The sequence below is a fragment of the Acipenser ruthenus genome, unplaced genomic scaffold, assembly GCF_902713425.1.
Source record: "Acipenser ruthenus unplaced genomic scaffold, fAciRut3.2 maternal haplotype, whole genome shotgun sequence".
In the NCBI taxonomy this organism is placed as follows: Eukaryota; Metazoa; Chordata; class Actinopteri; order Acipenseriformes; family Acipenseridae; genus Acipenser; species Acipenser ruthenus.
In genome coordinates, this window is record NW_026707866.1 from 200,001 (window position 1) to 215,381 (window position 15,381).

Sequence of the window (15,381 nt, forward strand, 5' to 3'; positions counted from 1 at the left end):
ATCAATAACCTCTAGTTTTAAATATTGGCCGGGTTAGTTCTCGGTAGATTTTGCAATCTGATTGTATGTATTTTTCCCACCTCTCTGCAGGTAAAGAAGGCAACCCGACAGATCTCATTCAACCAGAAACTCGATCGACGGGCTTTTGAATCCCATCTGGAGCGGAGAGCGAAGAAGCAGAAAAATTATCTCTCTCTCTCCCGTCTCAAAACCTTTTTTCCCTGCATGCGAGCAAACGCATTTATTAAAAAAAACATTGAAATGAATCGAGCCTCGCTTTCAAGTCGAACTCGTCTTGGAACTGGAACGCCGCGGAACTGGAACGCCGTGGAACTGGAACGCCTTGGAACTGGAACGCCGCGGGGGAGCCAATGGGAGACACCCGGGGGTCCGGTCTCGTAACCTCAGCGCTGGATTCAAGGCGCTCCGCATCTGTGTTGGTTTGCGGGTTAAACTAACGGCATTCGGGGGTCCCGGTTTAGCCGGCGGGGGTGCGTGAAACGCGGAGAGGCGCGGAGGAGGCGCGGTGACTGACAGACACAGAGATGCAGTTTAGTAACTTAACAGCGTAACCTAAAAACCTGAGACAGCTACGGACAGGAAGTTTTGCATCCGCTAGGATTTTAGGATCCCCCCCTAACCCCCACGTTTCCACGTCCACGAGTTAGCAAGTAGTGTTTGTTATCAGTAATATGTGAATGCTGGTTTTAGAATTGTTTTTGAATTGAATGCTTGTGGAGAACATTAATTGTATACATAGTATAAATATTTGATGTGTCCTTTACTGTTGTTGTTGTTATATAATGCTGTACAATGTAAAATCCCTAATTGTATTATTATTTAATTATTATTGCTTAGTGTTTTGTAGATTATATATATATATAGAAAATGATGATGATGTTGACCGTAAAATCTTTTTTTCTTGTTTTAAAAGAAAAAAATAGCTTCGCAAAACCAAGGTGTATTAATGTTTCAGTTGACGTGTTTTGTGAAATAAAAAAAAAATAAAAAAAAAAGTTGACAATTATTATTTTTAGGAATTAATTCATTGCAAACTCCAAAGAACTACAAATCCCACATTGCATTTCGAATCCGACGTGTCGACGTTCCCAGCGCGCCGACGTCACTTGACCGCCGCGGAACGACGGAGACAAACAGAGAGAAGATGGCGGCGGCTGCAGGAGACGGGCAGGATAACGATTTGGACGAGCTGCTGGACAGTAAGGAAGAGATTGTCGGAGAAACACTGAATCAAAATCGACGAGGGGGACGGATTCGTATAGGGGAGAAAGGGAGCCGGCGGGAAAGGAAGTTTGGTGGTGCGGGGTTCAACGGGGTCGAAATAAAAACTTAAATTACAAATGTAAAAACACATATCGGTAGCTGTGTATGCAGCCCTTAAGCAATTATAGATTATAATAAAAACCGCAATTTCTTTTTTTCCTTTTCTGTTAACGGAGGTAGAAGAAGTTGCGGCGTTCTCTGAAGTTTGCAAGTTTATTTTTTTCCCCTCGTTTTATTAAATACAAACAGGCTAGATGAAATGCGTACGTACCCAGTGTAAGAGGAATTGGATTTACGGGCTTGCTGTCGTTTTTGTAGATTTATAACTTTTTCAAATACGGGATTTTGAAGCAGAAATATTTGTGCATTAAATTCTCTCTACCCGTAATGTAATTATTAATAAAATCAAAGATCGCGCCTGCAGGTTTATCCGAGTGAAAAACTGGGACTTTCACTGAGGCCCTAGAGCAACTCTGAAGCCGTTATTGAAATAGTAGCTAATAATAATAATAATAATAATAATAATAATAATAATCATCGCACAATCACCATTTAAAAATGAAACACCGAGTGTTATTTATTGCTAATCATAACCATTAGTTGTTTCTGTTGGGATCTCATGAAAACATTTTGAGAGCACAAAAAAAGACAGATTAGAGGTGGAAACATTTTAATAAGTAATGAGATCAGCTGTTACCGGTTAAAGCGAAATTCTTAAATAAATAATCCATACGATTGTAGTTTTATTTCTGAAGGACGCGACACGCCCCCTAATATAATACTGTGCTGTTAACTTGCTGAGCAAATCCATAAATATACAAAATAATAATAATGATGATAATAATGATAATGATAATCGTATTTTGTCACACTTGTACTTGCTTGAACCAAAGTCATTGTATTTATCTTGCTCTTAATTATATTGTTACTTGTGTTGTGATTCTTGAAATGTATTTGTTTACGATTGTAAGTCGCCCTGGATAAGGGCGTCTGCTAAGAAATAAATAATAATAATAATAATAATAATAATAATAATAATAATAATGTGAATACAAAATAGCAAAACCAGGACGATTTTAACCGTTTTCACGCGTGAAATATTGAAACTAGCTGGACACACAAATTATAAAATATTTTTCATTGACTTTTAACACGTTTTGAAACCCAGGGTTGGGTACAGCATTGCAGGTGCGAGTTTCAGTTTGTGAGTTGATGGATGTTTGATTGATTGATTGATTGATTGATTGATTGATTGATTTTCAATCTGCCTGCAGGCGCTCTCGATGATTTTGACAAGCCCAAGCTCCCTGCAGCGCCACCTGGTGGCGAGGGGGTCTCTGACGCGACGCCTTCACCTGCAGCTGCTTCTGCGGGAGACAGTGAGAAAGTAATTAATGATCTCTACCGCTAAATCTGTATCAGCCAGAATCAAATAAGAAACTATAAGAATGAAATCAGTACGCTGGCTAATAGGAACGTGTGTTTCTTTTGGTTTTGCAGTTCTTAAAGTTTTTTATATTATGCAATTATTATTATTATTATTATTATTATTATTATTATTATTGTTCAAGTTATTTTAACTTGATTGTAATATATATATATTTAATTTTAAATATGTTTCCAGCATAATCTCTTCCCCTATGAGGTTATAATCAATGTTTCATCAATATATATTTCTATTTGTGTGTGTGTGTGTGTGTGTGTGTGTGTTTTCTCTCGCTAGCGCCCCCCTCTGTTTGAAGACCAGCAGTTCTTCGAGGCGCTCTTCGAAGGAGAATTGGCCAATCAGGCGCGAGACGAGTTTGACAAGGCCATGAAGGAGCTGGCCCAGGAGGAGCCTCAGCTCGTGGAGCAGTTTCAGCGCCTGTCGGAGGCAGCCGGCAAAGTCGGTATGCCTGCATTATTATTATTATTATTATTATTATTATTATTATTATTATTTATTTCTTAGCAGACGCCCTTATCCAGGGCGACTTACAATTGTTACAAGATATCACATTATTTTTACATACAATTACCCATTTATACAGTTGGGTTTTTACAGGAGCAATCTAGGTAAAGTACCTTGCTCAAGGGTACAGCAGCAGTGTCCCCCACCTGGGATTGAACCCACGACCCTCCGGTCAAGAGTCAGAAGCCCTAACCACTACTCCACACTGCTGCCCCCCAACCCAGCATGTAACCCTGACCTAAACCCCAACCTCAACCCCAACACTAACCTCAACCCCAACACTAACCTCAACCCCAACACTAACCCCAACCCCAACACTAACCTCAACCCCAACACTAACCTTAACAGTTTAGTTTCACCGTCTGAAGTCTTTGTTTTTATATTTCTATCTGCTGTTTCCTTACAGGAAGTGACGCGTCTTCACAGCGGGAGTTCACACACTGCCTGAAGGACACTCTCAGCGGATTGGCTAAAAACGCAGACGACTTGCAGGTACACGCCCACCAGCGACGCCCTCTCCGCTTCAGGGACGCGTCCGCCCAGAGGGGTGTGTTTACACGAGGGAACTCCCGCTGTGTCGGCGTGAGCGTCGAAACGTCTACACCAGAGCTGTCGCACTCCGCTCCTGTAGGGGGCGCTGCAGCGGCCGCGTCTGGCTTTCCTTCCACCCCCGAGCTCTCCTTGACCTTTTTGTTTAAAAGTATTTTTTTTCCAGTCAAACGGGTTTAAAAGGCCCTGCATATCAACAAAGCACTCACTAGGCATCTCCAGCCCCACTTTCGTTCGCTATCGCTTTCACATATGCTAAGAAATAAATAATAATAATAATAAGTCGTACATACCGATCAATCATCTCCTGATCACTCGTTTTATCACCAAACTCCTCAATAATGCGATCCAAGTCATTATTTTATTACTATAACATCTCAAAAAAGCTCTGTCCGTGATAGTCTCTGTGCGCTGATTCAGTAGTAGGCAGCTTGTTTCCTTATGATCGCCCCGATCTGATGCCAGGGGCAAGTATGACTATTCATGAGATACCCCCTTTTTTTTTTCGGCTTGTCTCGGCTCCTGTCGCTCCCACTCGGCCATTGAATGGTTTTCTCGGCTTTTTCCGGAGAAAAAACGACTAGAAATCCGTTTTTTGCGTTTTTTTGATGATGTCGGACAGGGTCCCACATCGGACCAGATAGGAATAATTGCAATGTCGGACCAGGACCGACATAGGACCAGAAAGGGTTCAAAGTTTGAACAAATAATGAGATTGGGGACTTGAATTTTGACAGGTCTGCTGAAGAGAGGCACACTTTTTTTTAACACAAGAAGAAAATTGCTTGCATTGGATTCAGTTAAAAAATATTTAGACCCTTTTTTTTAATGGCTTGTCTTTGCTCTGCCCACCAGAGCTCCGGATTGGCCGGCGAGGACCTGGCCCACACGCTGCAAGGCTTGGGATTGGACGAAGGGATTGGAGCAGGGGAAGGGGGCGGGGAAGACGCCAACATTCTACCCATCATGCACTCCATCATGCAGAACCTGCTTTCCAAAGAGGTGCTGTACCCGTCTCTGAAAGAGATCACAGAGAAGGTAACCAGGCGCTCCCCCAGCCCCGCTCCTGCGTGGGGGACCCCCCCTGTCTCTGCCGGCTTTCACTCCCAGTGACTTCACTAGACCCCTCCTCTCCGTTGTGTCGTTGCAGTATCCTGATTGGCTGAGCTGTCACCGGGAGTCCCTCCCCCCGGGCGAGTTCAAGCGTTTCGAGGAGCAGCACAGACTCATGGGAGAAATCTGCCGGCAGTTTGAGAGTGCGGGGGGGGAGCAGTCTCAATTCGAGAGCGTCCTGGAGCTCATGCAGAAGGTGTGTGTGTGTGTGTGTGTGTGTGTATCCTGGAGCTCATGCAGAAGGTGTGTGTGTGTCTGTATCCTGGAGCTCATGCAGGAGGGGTGAGTGTGTGTGTGTGTGTGTGTGTGTGTGTGTCTGTATCCTGGAGCTCATGCAGGAGGTGTGTGTGTGTGTCTGTATCCTGGAGCTCATGCAGGAGGGGTGTGTGTGTGTGTGTGTGTGTGTGTGTGTGTCTGTATCCTGGAGCTCATGCAGGAGGTGTGTGTGTGTGTGTGTGTGTGTGTCTGTATCCTGGAGCTCATGCAGGAGGTGTGTGTGAGTGTATCCTGGAGGAGCTCATGCAGGAGGTGTGTGTGTGTGTGTGTGTGTATCCTGGAGCTCATGCAGGAGGTGTGTGTGTGTGTGTGTGTGTATCCTGGAGCTCATGCAGGAGGTGTGTGTGTGTCTGCGTGTGTGTGTGTGTGTGTGTGTGTGTGTGTGTATCCTGGAGCTCATGCAGGAGGTGAGTGTGTCTGTCTGTGTGTGTGTGTGTGTGTGTGTGTATCCTGGAGCTCATGCAGGAGGGGTGTGTGTGTGTGTCTGTGTCTGTATCCTGGAGCTCATGCAGGAGGTGAGTGTGTCTGTCTGTGTGTGTGTATCCTGGAGCTCATGCAGGAGGTGTGTGTGTGTGTATCCTGGAGCTCATGCAGGAGGTGTGTGTGTGTGTGTGTGTCTGTCTGTATCCTGGAGCTCATGCAGGAGGTGTGTGTGTGTGTGTGTATCCTGGAGCTCATGCAGGAGGTGTGTGTGTGTGTGTCTGTATCCTGGAGCTCATGCAGGAGGTGTGTGTGTGTGTGTATCCTGGAGCTCATGCAGGAGGTGTGTGTGTGTCTGTGTGTGTGTATCCTGGAGCTCATGCAGGAGGTGTGTGTGTGTGTGTATCCTGGAGCTCATGCAGGAGGTGTGTGTGTGAGTGTATCCTGGAGCTCATGCAGGAGGTGAGTGTGTGTGTGTGTGTGTGTGTGTGTGTGTATCCTGGAGCTCATGCAGAAGGTGTGTGTGTGTGTGTGTGTGTGTGTGTATCCTGGAGCTCATGCAGGAGGTGTGTGTGTGTGTGTGTGTGTGTATCCTGGAGCTCGTGCAGGAGGTGTGTGTATCCTGGAGCTCATGCAGGAGGTGTGTGTGTGTGTGTGTGTGTGTGTGTGTGCGTGAATCCTGGAGCTCATGCAGGAGGTGTGTGTGTGTGTGTGTGTGTGTATCCTGGAGCTCATGCAGGAGGTGTGTCTGTCTGTTGGGTCAAAAAGCAGATTGATTTATTTCAGGGATATTAAACCCAGGCCCAAAATAAATAAAAAAAAAAATGACTTAGTGGTTTATTAATTAATTTCCCGTCCTTTTCTGAGAATGACATTGTGTTTAACCGTAGCATTTGAATTCCACAGTGTTGATTTGAAAAGAATCGCGAGCCCTTGGTTGTTTGTCCCCACCCCCTCCAATGATGCCTTTCATGTGTTTCAGCTTCAGGACCTCGGGCACCCCCCCAAAGAACTGGCAGGAGAGACGGTGAGTCTGTCTGTCTGTCTGTCTTGATAGTTGGTGTCTATCAGTCTGATTCTCATCATCTGTTTGTGTCTTAAGTACTTACTCCATCTCTCTCTCTCTCTCTCTCTCTCTCTCCTGACAGCCCCCAGGCTTGAACTTTGACCTGGATGGCCTTAATCTCCCAGGGGCGGGAGGCGGGGAGCAGTGCGCAGTCATGTGACCGCCTCAACCGCCAGCTGATTGGAGGAAAGCAAATGCGTCGTCCTCCAAAAAAAAAAAAAAAACCTTCGACCAGACCAACGGTTTCAAACGACCTTGGAAAATTAGCAACTGGACAGAGACTCGCACCCGCTGCCCCCAACCCTAACCCCTTCCCCCAAATCACGTCGAAGCGTGACGTTCTGCAGAGAGACGTTTCGATGACTAAAAAAAGGACTAAAAAGATAACACATTAAAATGAGTAAATCTTAATGTTGAATGCAGAGATTTTCACTAAGCCTGTCTTAAACACTTCTGTGTGTGTATATATAAAAAAATAATAATTAATACTTGAAGGAAGCAGCAGAATTTTTTTTTTTAGCAGAAGAAAATCTACCGCTTCCTTGTGAGGAACTGTTTTTAGCTTGTCCCATGCTTTGCCTTGCCTCTGTGGCGGTTCGGAGACTCCTGTGTCTCGGCAGAGGAGACACAGCGGTTGGAAAGTGTTCCAGAGGCTGCTGGGAGACGGTGAATTCACACAGGGTGACCGGAGAGGCCCTAGTTTTTATTTTAAAACGGGAAACGTCTTTCAGGAATTGATTGTTAAAGAGTTATTTAGCAGACGCTTTTATCCAAAGCGATTTACAGAGACTAGGGGGGTGAACTCTGCATCATCAACAACTGCTGCTGCTGCAGAGTCACTTCCAATAGGAGCTTGTTTGTTTGACGTCTCATCCTGAAGGACGGAGCACAAGGAGGTTCAGTGACTTGCTCAGGGTCAGACACACACAGGGAGTCAGTGGCTGCTGCAGAGTCACTTCCAATAGGAGCTCGTTTGTTTGACGTCTCGTCCGAAGGACGGAACACAAGGAGGTTCAGTGACTTGCTCAGGGTCACACACACACACAGGGAGTCAGTGGCTGCTGCAGAGTCACTTCCAATAGGAGCTCGTTTGTTTGACGTCTCGTCCGAAGGACGGAACACAAGGAGGTTCAGTGACTTGCTCAGGGTCACACACACACAGGGAGTCAGTGGCTCAGCCGGGTGATTGGAACCTCCTCGTATCCAGACCCCTTTTCTCTAATCCGCTGGACCAGCGAGCCCTCATAACCACTCACTACAGCAAGCATGTGAACTTATTGGTACCTGCGTCTGTGTGTTATTCAGAGATCTGTGAACGCAGACCTCAGCTGGGATTATAAACCCACACTCACTCTCACACACACAGAGACGCGTGTTCCTGCAGATCAAACGACATCAATAAATAAATGGAGCTAGTGTTCAGAATTTTGTTGTTTTTCAAAGAAGCGAATTTGGTAGTGCATGGGTTAATTTTGTTAGCGGTTCACGGGTTCAGCCCTGCCTGTTGATTGGTTTCTCGCTGCGCGATGGTTTAAGAACTATTTTATTCTTTCCTCTCCAGCTGGATGGCTACTGCATCGTAAAAAAAATCGACATTTAAGAAATGTTTTATTTCTGAATCGTTTTATTTTTTATTAAGAACACGGTTCTAAAGCACTACTTCGTCTAATCGCATACTGTACGTGTGATTGTAACTTTTTAAAAATATTAAAAACAACAGAGAGAGTTTTAAAAGTGTCCTTTCAAGTTTTTTTTTTACTGTTAGTTTTTCAATCCTGTTGTCTGGAGGTTCACAACCCAAACACCCCCCCCCCCAAAATAAAAAACGCAAAGGTAGAGGCGAAAAGTCGCACGACGCAAAGACATTTCCATTTCAATCTGTAGCACAGAAACACTGTTTGGAAAAGGGAAAAGGCAAAAGGGTTTGGCTCCCAAGACATTGCTGCCTGGAGTCAGTCCGACGGTCTTGTCAAAACGTGGAACTCTATCTTCGAAAGCCTTTCAGGAAAGCGAACTAAGAGGTAGAATTCTCTGTGCATTTGTCTTCTAAAAACAGAGACGTTTCTGCTTCCTTTTGTGAATATAATTCCTACCAGACAGCGACAAATGTTTAGCATCATCACCCTCTACATAGAATAAACTAAATAATAAACGCTGCTGAGTAATGTTCCCTTGTTAACATATTGAATTCCACCCCCTCTATATAGAATGAACTCCCTCAGCTTCATAGAGTCCAATGAAAGCTGCTGAATAATGTTCCCTTGTTAACATATTGAATTCCACCCCCTCTATATAGAATGAACTCCCTCAGCTTCACAGAGTCCAATGAAAGCTGCTGAATAATGTTCCCTTGTTAACATATTGAATTCCACCCCCTCTATATAGAATGAACTCACTCAGCTTCATAGAGTCCAATGAAAGCTGCTGAATAATGTTCCCTTGTTAACATATTGAATTCCACCCCCTCTATATAGAATGAACTCCCTCAGCTTCATAGAGTCCAATGAAAGCTGCTGAATAATGTTCCCTTGTTAACATATTGAATTCCACCCCCTCTGTATAGAATGAACTCCCTCAGCTTCATAGAGTCCAATGAAAGCTGCTGAATAATGTTCCCTTGTTAACATATTGAATTCCACAGCCTCTATATAGAATGAACTCCCTCAGCTTCATAGAGTCCAATGAAAGCTGCTGAATAATGTTCCCTTGTTAACATATTGAATTCCACACCCAGCGCTTTGTAGTTTTCCCCCCATAGAGTTAACGCAAAAAACCTACATTTGGACACAGAAGAGATTTCATTCAGCTGTGAACACAAAGACTGAATTTTAAAAAAGGACCCAAGCTATCAGATTCTAAATATTTTTATTAGTAACACGTTTTTTAATATATGTTGGATATTTCAGTGACAAAGCACACATTAGGATTGGTTAACATAGAAGCCAATAGCCGAAGCAGGTAAAGGTCACATGACCGCTATTCTTGGTACAGATCACAAAGGTTTGTATAATCGACCAATCAGAGGGCTCCGTGCGGTGCAGGCTTAACGGAACTGGAGAGGACTGATGCGCAAGCCGAGTGCATCCTTCCCAATCTCTGTGGCCTGAAAACCAGGGGAAAAATATATATATATATTAACATAAAAACAATGCAATACATTTTATTCTGGGTAGCGGTGTGGAGTAGCGGTTCTAGACTCTTGACCGGAGGGTCGTGGGTTCAATCCCAGGTGGGGGGACACTGCTGCTGTACCCTTGAGCAAGGCACTTTACCTAGATTGCTCCAGTAAAAACCCAACTGTATACATGGGGAATTGTATGTAAAAATAATGTGATATCTTGTAACAATTGTAAGTCGCCCTGGATAAGGGCGTCTGCTAAGAAATAAATAATAATAATAATAATAATAATAATAATAATAAATATTCTGTTTTTACAAAAAAAAAAACCTTAACCTTAGTCTTAAAAATCAAATAAAAAACTTAATTTTTTATTTATCATCATGTACTTTTTTTTCCAATTCAAAATCATAATCTATTTTTTATTTTTCATTAATTTGTAATAAAAACTACACGACACCCTGCCCTGGATGCCCCGAAGCCTGGGGCACGGGTCGAGCGGGGCAGGGGGTTGGTTCTCACCTGGGTGACTCGGCACACCTGTCCCTTGAACTCCGGAGAGTAGCAGGCTCCAGACAGGGGGCACCTCTCCACAGCCTTGCCCCGGTACAGCGGGGTGTACGAGGCGGCGCAGATATCAAAGGGGTTGTGACCGTTGTAGTTGAGCTGGTGAGCGTCCAGCTGAGACTTCTCACAAGCGGCCAGGATCTTACGGGTCTGCAACGAAAGAGGAGAGGCGGTCAACAGAGCTGTGGCTACACCGCGTCTCTGACACGCGTGTGCGTGTGCGTCACTGTAGATCTAACTCGCTGTGATCCTAACCTGTAGCCTCCTGGTTCATATTGTATTCTAGCAGTGTTATTATTATCAGTACTGTCTGTAAACCGCACTGTGTTTAAATATGAAGCTTGCATTGTAACCCTGTCTGTGCTGCCCTGTTACTCCTGTGTGAGTCGTCTGGGATAAAGGAGTCTGCCAAATAAATAATAATAATAATAATAATAATAATAATAATAATAATAATAAATATTTATGTATTTGTCAGACGTCTTTATCCCAGGTGATTCTCCGTTTCTCTACCTGCTGCGCGACTTCGGGTTTGGCGCCCAACTCCAGGAGCCTCCTGGCGAATACGGCAGCGGTCTTGAAGTTCTTGAGTTTGAAGAAGAGGTTCAGGGCTGTTCTCAGGACCAGGATCATGTGGACGGGCTGCAGGTTACAATGGGTGAAGTACGCGGCCATCTGCGTGGAGGAGGAGTTAGAGAGAGAGAGGAGAAGTTAGAGAGAGAGAGGGCACGCAGTGACGGCACAATTTAATAGTTTCAATATTATTATTTCAATATTTCAATTTCTGTATTATTATTATTTATCTTCTATTTTACTTATTATTTTGTTACCATTGTTCCTTGTTTGTATATATATGCATCTGTTCATAATATGTATGTAATTGTTTTGGCAACACTGTGGAAAATAAGTCATGCCAATAAAGCACTTTGAATTGAGTTGAATTGAAAAATTGAGAGGAGAAGTTAGAGACAGAGAGGAGATAGAGAGAGAAGGAGGAGTTAGAAAACTCAGAGAGGAGGAGTTAGAGACAGAGGAGGAGGAGTTAGAGAGAGGAGGAGGAGTTAGAGAGAGGAGGAGGAGTTAGAGAGAGAAGGAGGAGTTAAAGACAGAGGAGGAGGAGTTAGAGAGAGAAGGAGGAGTTAGAGAGAGAAGGAGGAGTTAGAGAGAGAAGGAGGAGTTAGAGACAGAGGAGGAGGAGTTAGAGAGAGGAGTTAGAGACAGGAAGAGTTGTGAAACTCCGAGCGAGAAGGCGTGAAACTCCGAGAGAGAAGGCGTGAAACACCGAGCGAGAAGGCGTGAAACTCCGAGCGAGAAGGCGTGAAACTCCGAGAGAGAAGGCGTGAAACTCCGAGAGAGAAGGCGTGAAACTCCGAGAGAGAAGGCGTGAAACTCAGAAAGGTGTGAAACTCAGAGAGAGAGAGAGAGACACGGAGTTAAACTCCGAGAGAGAGAGAGACACGGAGTTAAACTCCGAGAGAGAGAGAGACACGGAGTTAAACTCCGAGAGAGAGAGAGACACGGAGTTAAACTCCGAGAGAGAGAGAGACACGGAGTTAAACTCAGAGGGAAGTAATTAGTTACCTCACACAGACGTTTCTGCTGCTCCAGCGTTTCTTTCGGGAGCTTCTTTCTCTCGACCTCCATCGTCAAGCCCACGATGTACTCGCGACAGATCGTTATCAACTGCTGAGCCTGAGAGAGGGAGGGAGGGGAGGGAGGGGAGGGAGGGGAGGGGAGGGAGGGGAGGGGAGGGAGGGAGGGGGGGGAGGGAGAGAGCGAGACAGCAGAAGTGAATCGCTGCCCCTCTCACCTCAGTGATCTCCTGTTTACTCTCTCTCTCTCTCTCTCTCTCTCTCTCTCTCTCTCTCACTCTCTCACACACACACACACACACACCCCCTCCCTCTCACCTCAGTGATCTCCTGTTTGCTCTCTCACACACACACACACCCTCCCTCTCACCTCAGTGATCTCCTGTTTGCTCTCTCTCACACACCCACCCCCTCTCACCTCAGCGATCTCCTGCTTGTTCTCCACCACCAGGAGAGGCACGCTCAGCAGGATAGCTCGGAACTTCTCCACTGCCTCCTCAAACTTGCCCCCCGTGGTGAGCTGGTAGCACTGCTGTAGCCGGCCAATCAGATCGGAGAGCTTCAGCCCCACAGCCGGCAGAGAGGACTTGGGAGACGCCTCCTTCCTGAAACGGGGGGAGCAGAGGCACAGGGGGTTCATCAACACCTCCATCGGACCTGGGGTACGTACCGTCCCAAGAGAGAGAGTGTGCCAGGGTTTGGGGGGCAATGCTTGTGTTTCAAATCCTCAATTACTTTAAAAAAAAAAATCAATTCCTCAATTCTTAAATCCCCATTCATTTTGAATCAGTTTTCAAACACACACGCATCATCCTTGATCGAAGTGTGCCATTAGCTGTATTCTGTTAAAATAAGCTTCTCATTTTATCAGTGGCTGCTATATGAACATAATTTAGATTTTATTTAATATAAAAATAATAGTCATACGGTAGTATTTCATGTTAGATTTAGAAATGTCCCATCTTTTAAATTTATGTGTATCGAGAACTACAGAGCGCTGGGTGTGGAATTCAGTATGTTAACAAGGGAACATTATTCAGCAGCTTTCATTGGACTCTATGAAGCTGAGGGAGTTCATTCTATATAGAGGGGGTGGAATTCAATATGTTAACAAGGGAACATTATTCAGCAGCTTTCATTGGACTCTATGAAGCTGAGGGAGTTCATTCTATATAGAGGGGGTGGAATTCAATATGTTAACAAGGGAACATTATTCAGCAGCTTTCATTGGACTCTATGAAGCTGAGGGAGTTCATTCTATATAGAGGGGGTGGAATTCAATATGTTAACAAGGGAACATTATTCAGCAGCTTTCATTGGACTCTATGAAGCAAAATTAGTTCATGCAAAACTTTTGCCCATAGCTGCATATATAAACAGTGAGACAGCGAGAGGGGGTAGCTGTGTGTGTGGAGACAGCGAGAGGGGGTAGCTGTGTGTGTGGAGACAGCAAGAGGGGGTAGCTGTGTGTGTGGAGACAGCGAGACAGCGAGAGGGGGTAGCTGTGTGTGTGGAGACAGCGAGACAGCGAGAGGGGGTAGCTGTGTGTGTGGAGACAGCGAGACAGCGAGAGGGGGTAGCTGTGTGTGTGGAGACAGTGAGACAGCGAGAGGGGGTAGCTGTGTGTGTGGAGACAGTGAGACAGCGAGAGGGGGTAGCTGTGTGTGTGGAGACAGTGAGACAGCGAGAGGGGGTAGCTGTGTGTGTGGAGACAGTGAGACAGCGAGAGGGGGTAGCTGTGTGTGTGGAGACAGTGAGACAGCGAGAGGGGGTAGCTGTGTGTGTGGAGACAGTGAGACAGCGAGAGGGGGTAGCTGTGTGTGGAGACAGTGAGACACCGAGAGGGGGTAGCTGTGTGTGTGGAGACAGCGAGACAGCGAGAGGGGGTAGCTGTGTGCGTGGAGACAGCGAGAGGGGGTAGCTGTGTGCGTGGAGACAGCGAGAGGGGGTAGCTGTGTGCGTGGAGACAGCGACAGGGGGTAGCTGTGTGTGTGGAGGCAGCGAGAGGGGGTAGCTGTGTGTGTGGAGACAGCGAGAGGGGCTCACCAGTTGCGTTGGGGGTTCCCTCGCAGCGAGGGCAGGCTGGGCAGCCCCAGGTAGCACGGATGTCCACGCGTGAAGGTCTGCAGGAACAGATGCTTGTAGGGTCTGAAATTCACAACACCGACCTGGTCGTGTAGGAGCTGGGATCCAGAGAACGAACACGAGATGAAAACACGACGTTAAAACAAGGGGGAGAAATCAGCAAACTGGACTTTACCAGCTTCACTACCATTTTTATTTTTTTTTTAACACACACATATTTATCTACCTATAAATTAATATGAATGAATTCTACTGCCTTTTGAAATGTATTTAGGTTTAGCTCGGCTCTGAACGGAATTGTTTTGGATTTGGGGAGTGTCATTTTTGGGGTGCGTTTTGGTTTGTAACGTTGATAATGTGTTCTGTGCCTCGGTCTGTCTCTATAGAGGAGAGAGAGAGGCTAGTTTGACACAGAGTGGAGGCATCACTGTGTATATGGAGTAAGGATCTACTTTCTCATATGTTCAGATCAGTAACTTGGTAAGGACATTCTTCAGAAGTTACACAACTCGTTTTAATATTAGAGGGCTCTCCAGAAACACATGGATAATATATTTCACAGTAACGCAGACAGACAGACACACACACACAGACACACAGAGAGAGAGACAAGACAGACAGACACACACACAGACAGACAGAGAGAGAGACAGGACAGACAGAGAGAGACAAGACAGACAGACACACACACAGACAGACACACACGGACAGACAGACAAAGAGACAGGACAGACACACACACACAGACAGACAGACAGAGAGAGACAAGACAGACAGACAGACAGAGAGAGAGAGAGACAGGACAGACAGACACACACACACAGACAGAGAGAGACAAGACAGACACACACACACAGACAGACAGAGAGACAGGACAGACAGAGAGAGACAAGACAGACAGACACACACACACACACAGACAGACAGACAGAGAGAGACAGGACAGACAGACAGACAGACACACAGACTCACCCTCATGGCGGTTTCAAAGGATCCAGCCAGGATGTGATCCACAGGAAGCTGGGAGTTGTTGCACCACACCTGATTGGGGCTCACGCCTTTGGTGGGCGGGACAAAGAAGCCGTCCTCAACTCCGCCCCCTGAGCCACCAGCCAGTTCCTATTGGACAAAAAAAAAAAAAAAGATAGAGCCTTGCAGTAACCAATCAGAAGGTTCAGGAATCATTCACAGAGCCTCGCGGATGGTCCGCTCCGAGTTGAGTAAGAATCGAGACACTTCAAGACACAGTTTAAAAAATAAATAAATTGTAAATGAAAGCGTACGAGTTCAGGAGGCAGGTCCAGGTCTTCCTCCACCTCCCAGCCTCCTCCCTCCTCCTTCCCAGCAGCACCCTCTTCAC

The 15,381-nt window shown here is 45.6% G+C and overlaps 3 protein-coding genes across 9 annotated transcripts in view; 2 read left to right on the forward strand and 1 right to left on the reverse strand.

The window, feature by feature from the left end:
• Window positions 1–202, forward strand: part of LOC117966810 (rho guanine nucleotide exchange factor 11-like) — a 39,610-nt gene extending 39,408 nt beyond the window's left edge. For all 7 annotated transcript variants that reach the window (XM_059019475.1, XM_059019471.1, XM_059019470.1 and 4 more), the window contains one exon: window positions 91–202. In XM_059019475.1, the coding sequence (XP_058875458.1) occupies window positions 91–149 (59 nt within the window). In that variant the 3' untranslated portion in view covers window positions 150–202. The remainder of the gene's footprint in view (window positions 1–90) is intronic.
• Window positions 203–1,068: 866 nt separating this feature from the next.
• On the forward strand, window positions 1,069–8,393 carry pex19 (peroxisomal biogenesis factor 19). Its single transcript, XM_059019478.1, has 8 exons — window positions 1,069–1,220; window positions 2,559–2,671; window positions 3,008–3,173; window positions 3,642–3,727; window positions 4,640–4,822; window positions 4,935–5,093; window positions 6,576–6,620; window positions 6,742–8,393. Exons 1-8 carry the CDS (start codon window positions 1,166–1,168, stop codon window positions 6,817–6,819), a joined length of 885 nt encoding a protein of 294 aa, XP_058875461.1. The 5' UTR covers window positions 1,069–1,165; the 3' UTR covers window positions 6,820–8,393.
• Window positions 8,394–9,507: 1,114 nt separating this feature from the next.
• On the reverse strand, window positions 9,508–15,381 carry LOC131728483 (coatomer subunit alpha-like; the record flags this gene model as incomplete). The annotated part of the gene is given in 8 exon segments (XM_059019477.1): window positions 9,508–9,762; window positions 10,300–10,494; window positions 10,858–11,019; window positions 11,926–12,036; window positions 12,355–12,541; window positions 13,983–14,119; window positions 14,994–15,140; window positions 15,305–15,381. Coding segments are annotated over 8 exon segments (1,076 nt in total), but the record flags the coding sequence as incomplete, so codon positions are not given.

Bases quoted from the DNA above. Each gene is read 5' to 3' on its own strand.
- pex19 (XM_059019478.1), top strand. From the start codon at position 1,166: ATGGCGGCGGCTGCAGGAGACGGGCAGGATAACGATTTGGACGAGCTG. The intron at 1,221-2,558 runs GTAAGGAAGAGA...ATCTGCCTGCAG, and splicing joins TTTGGACGAGCTGCTGGACA to GCGCTCTCGATGATTTTGAC. The intron at 5,094-6,575 runs GTGTGTGTGTGT...CATGTGTTTCAG, and splicing joins TCCTGGAGCTCATGCAGAAG to CTTCAGGACCTCGGGCACCC.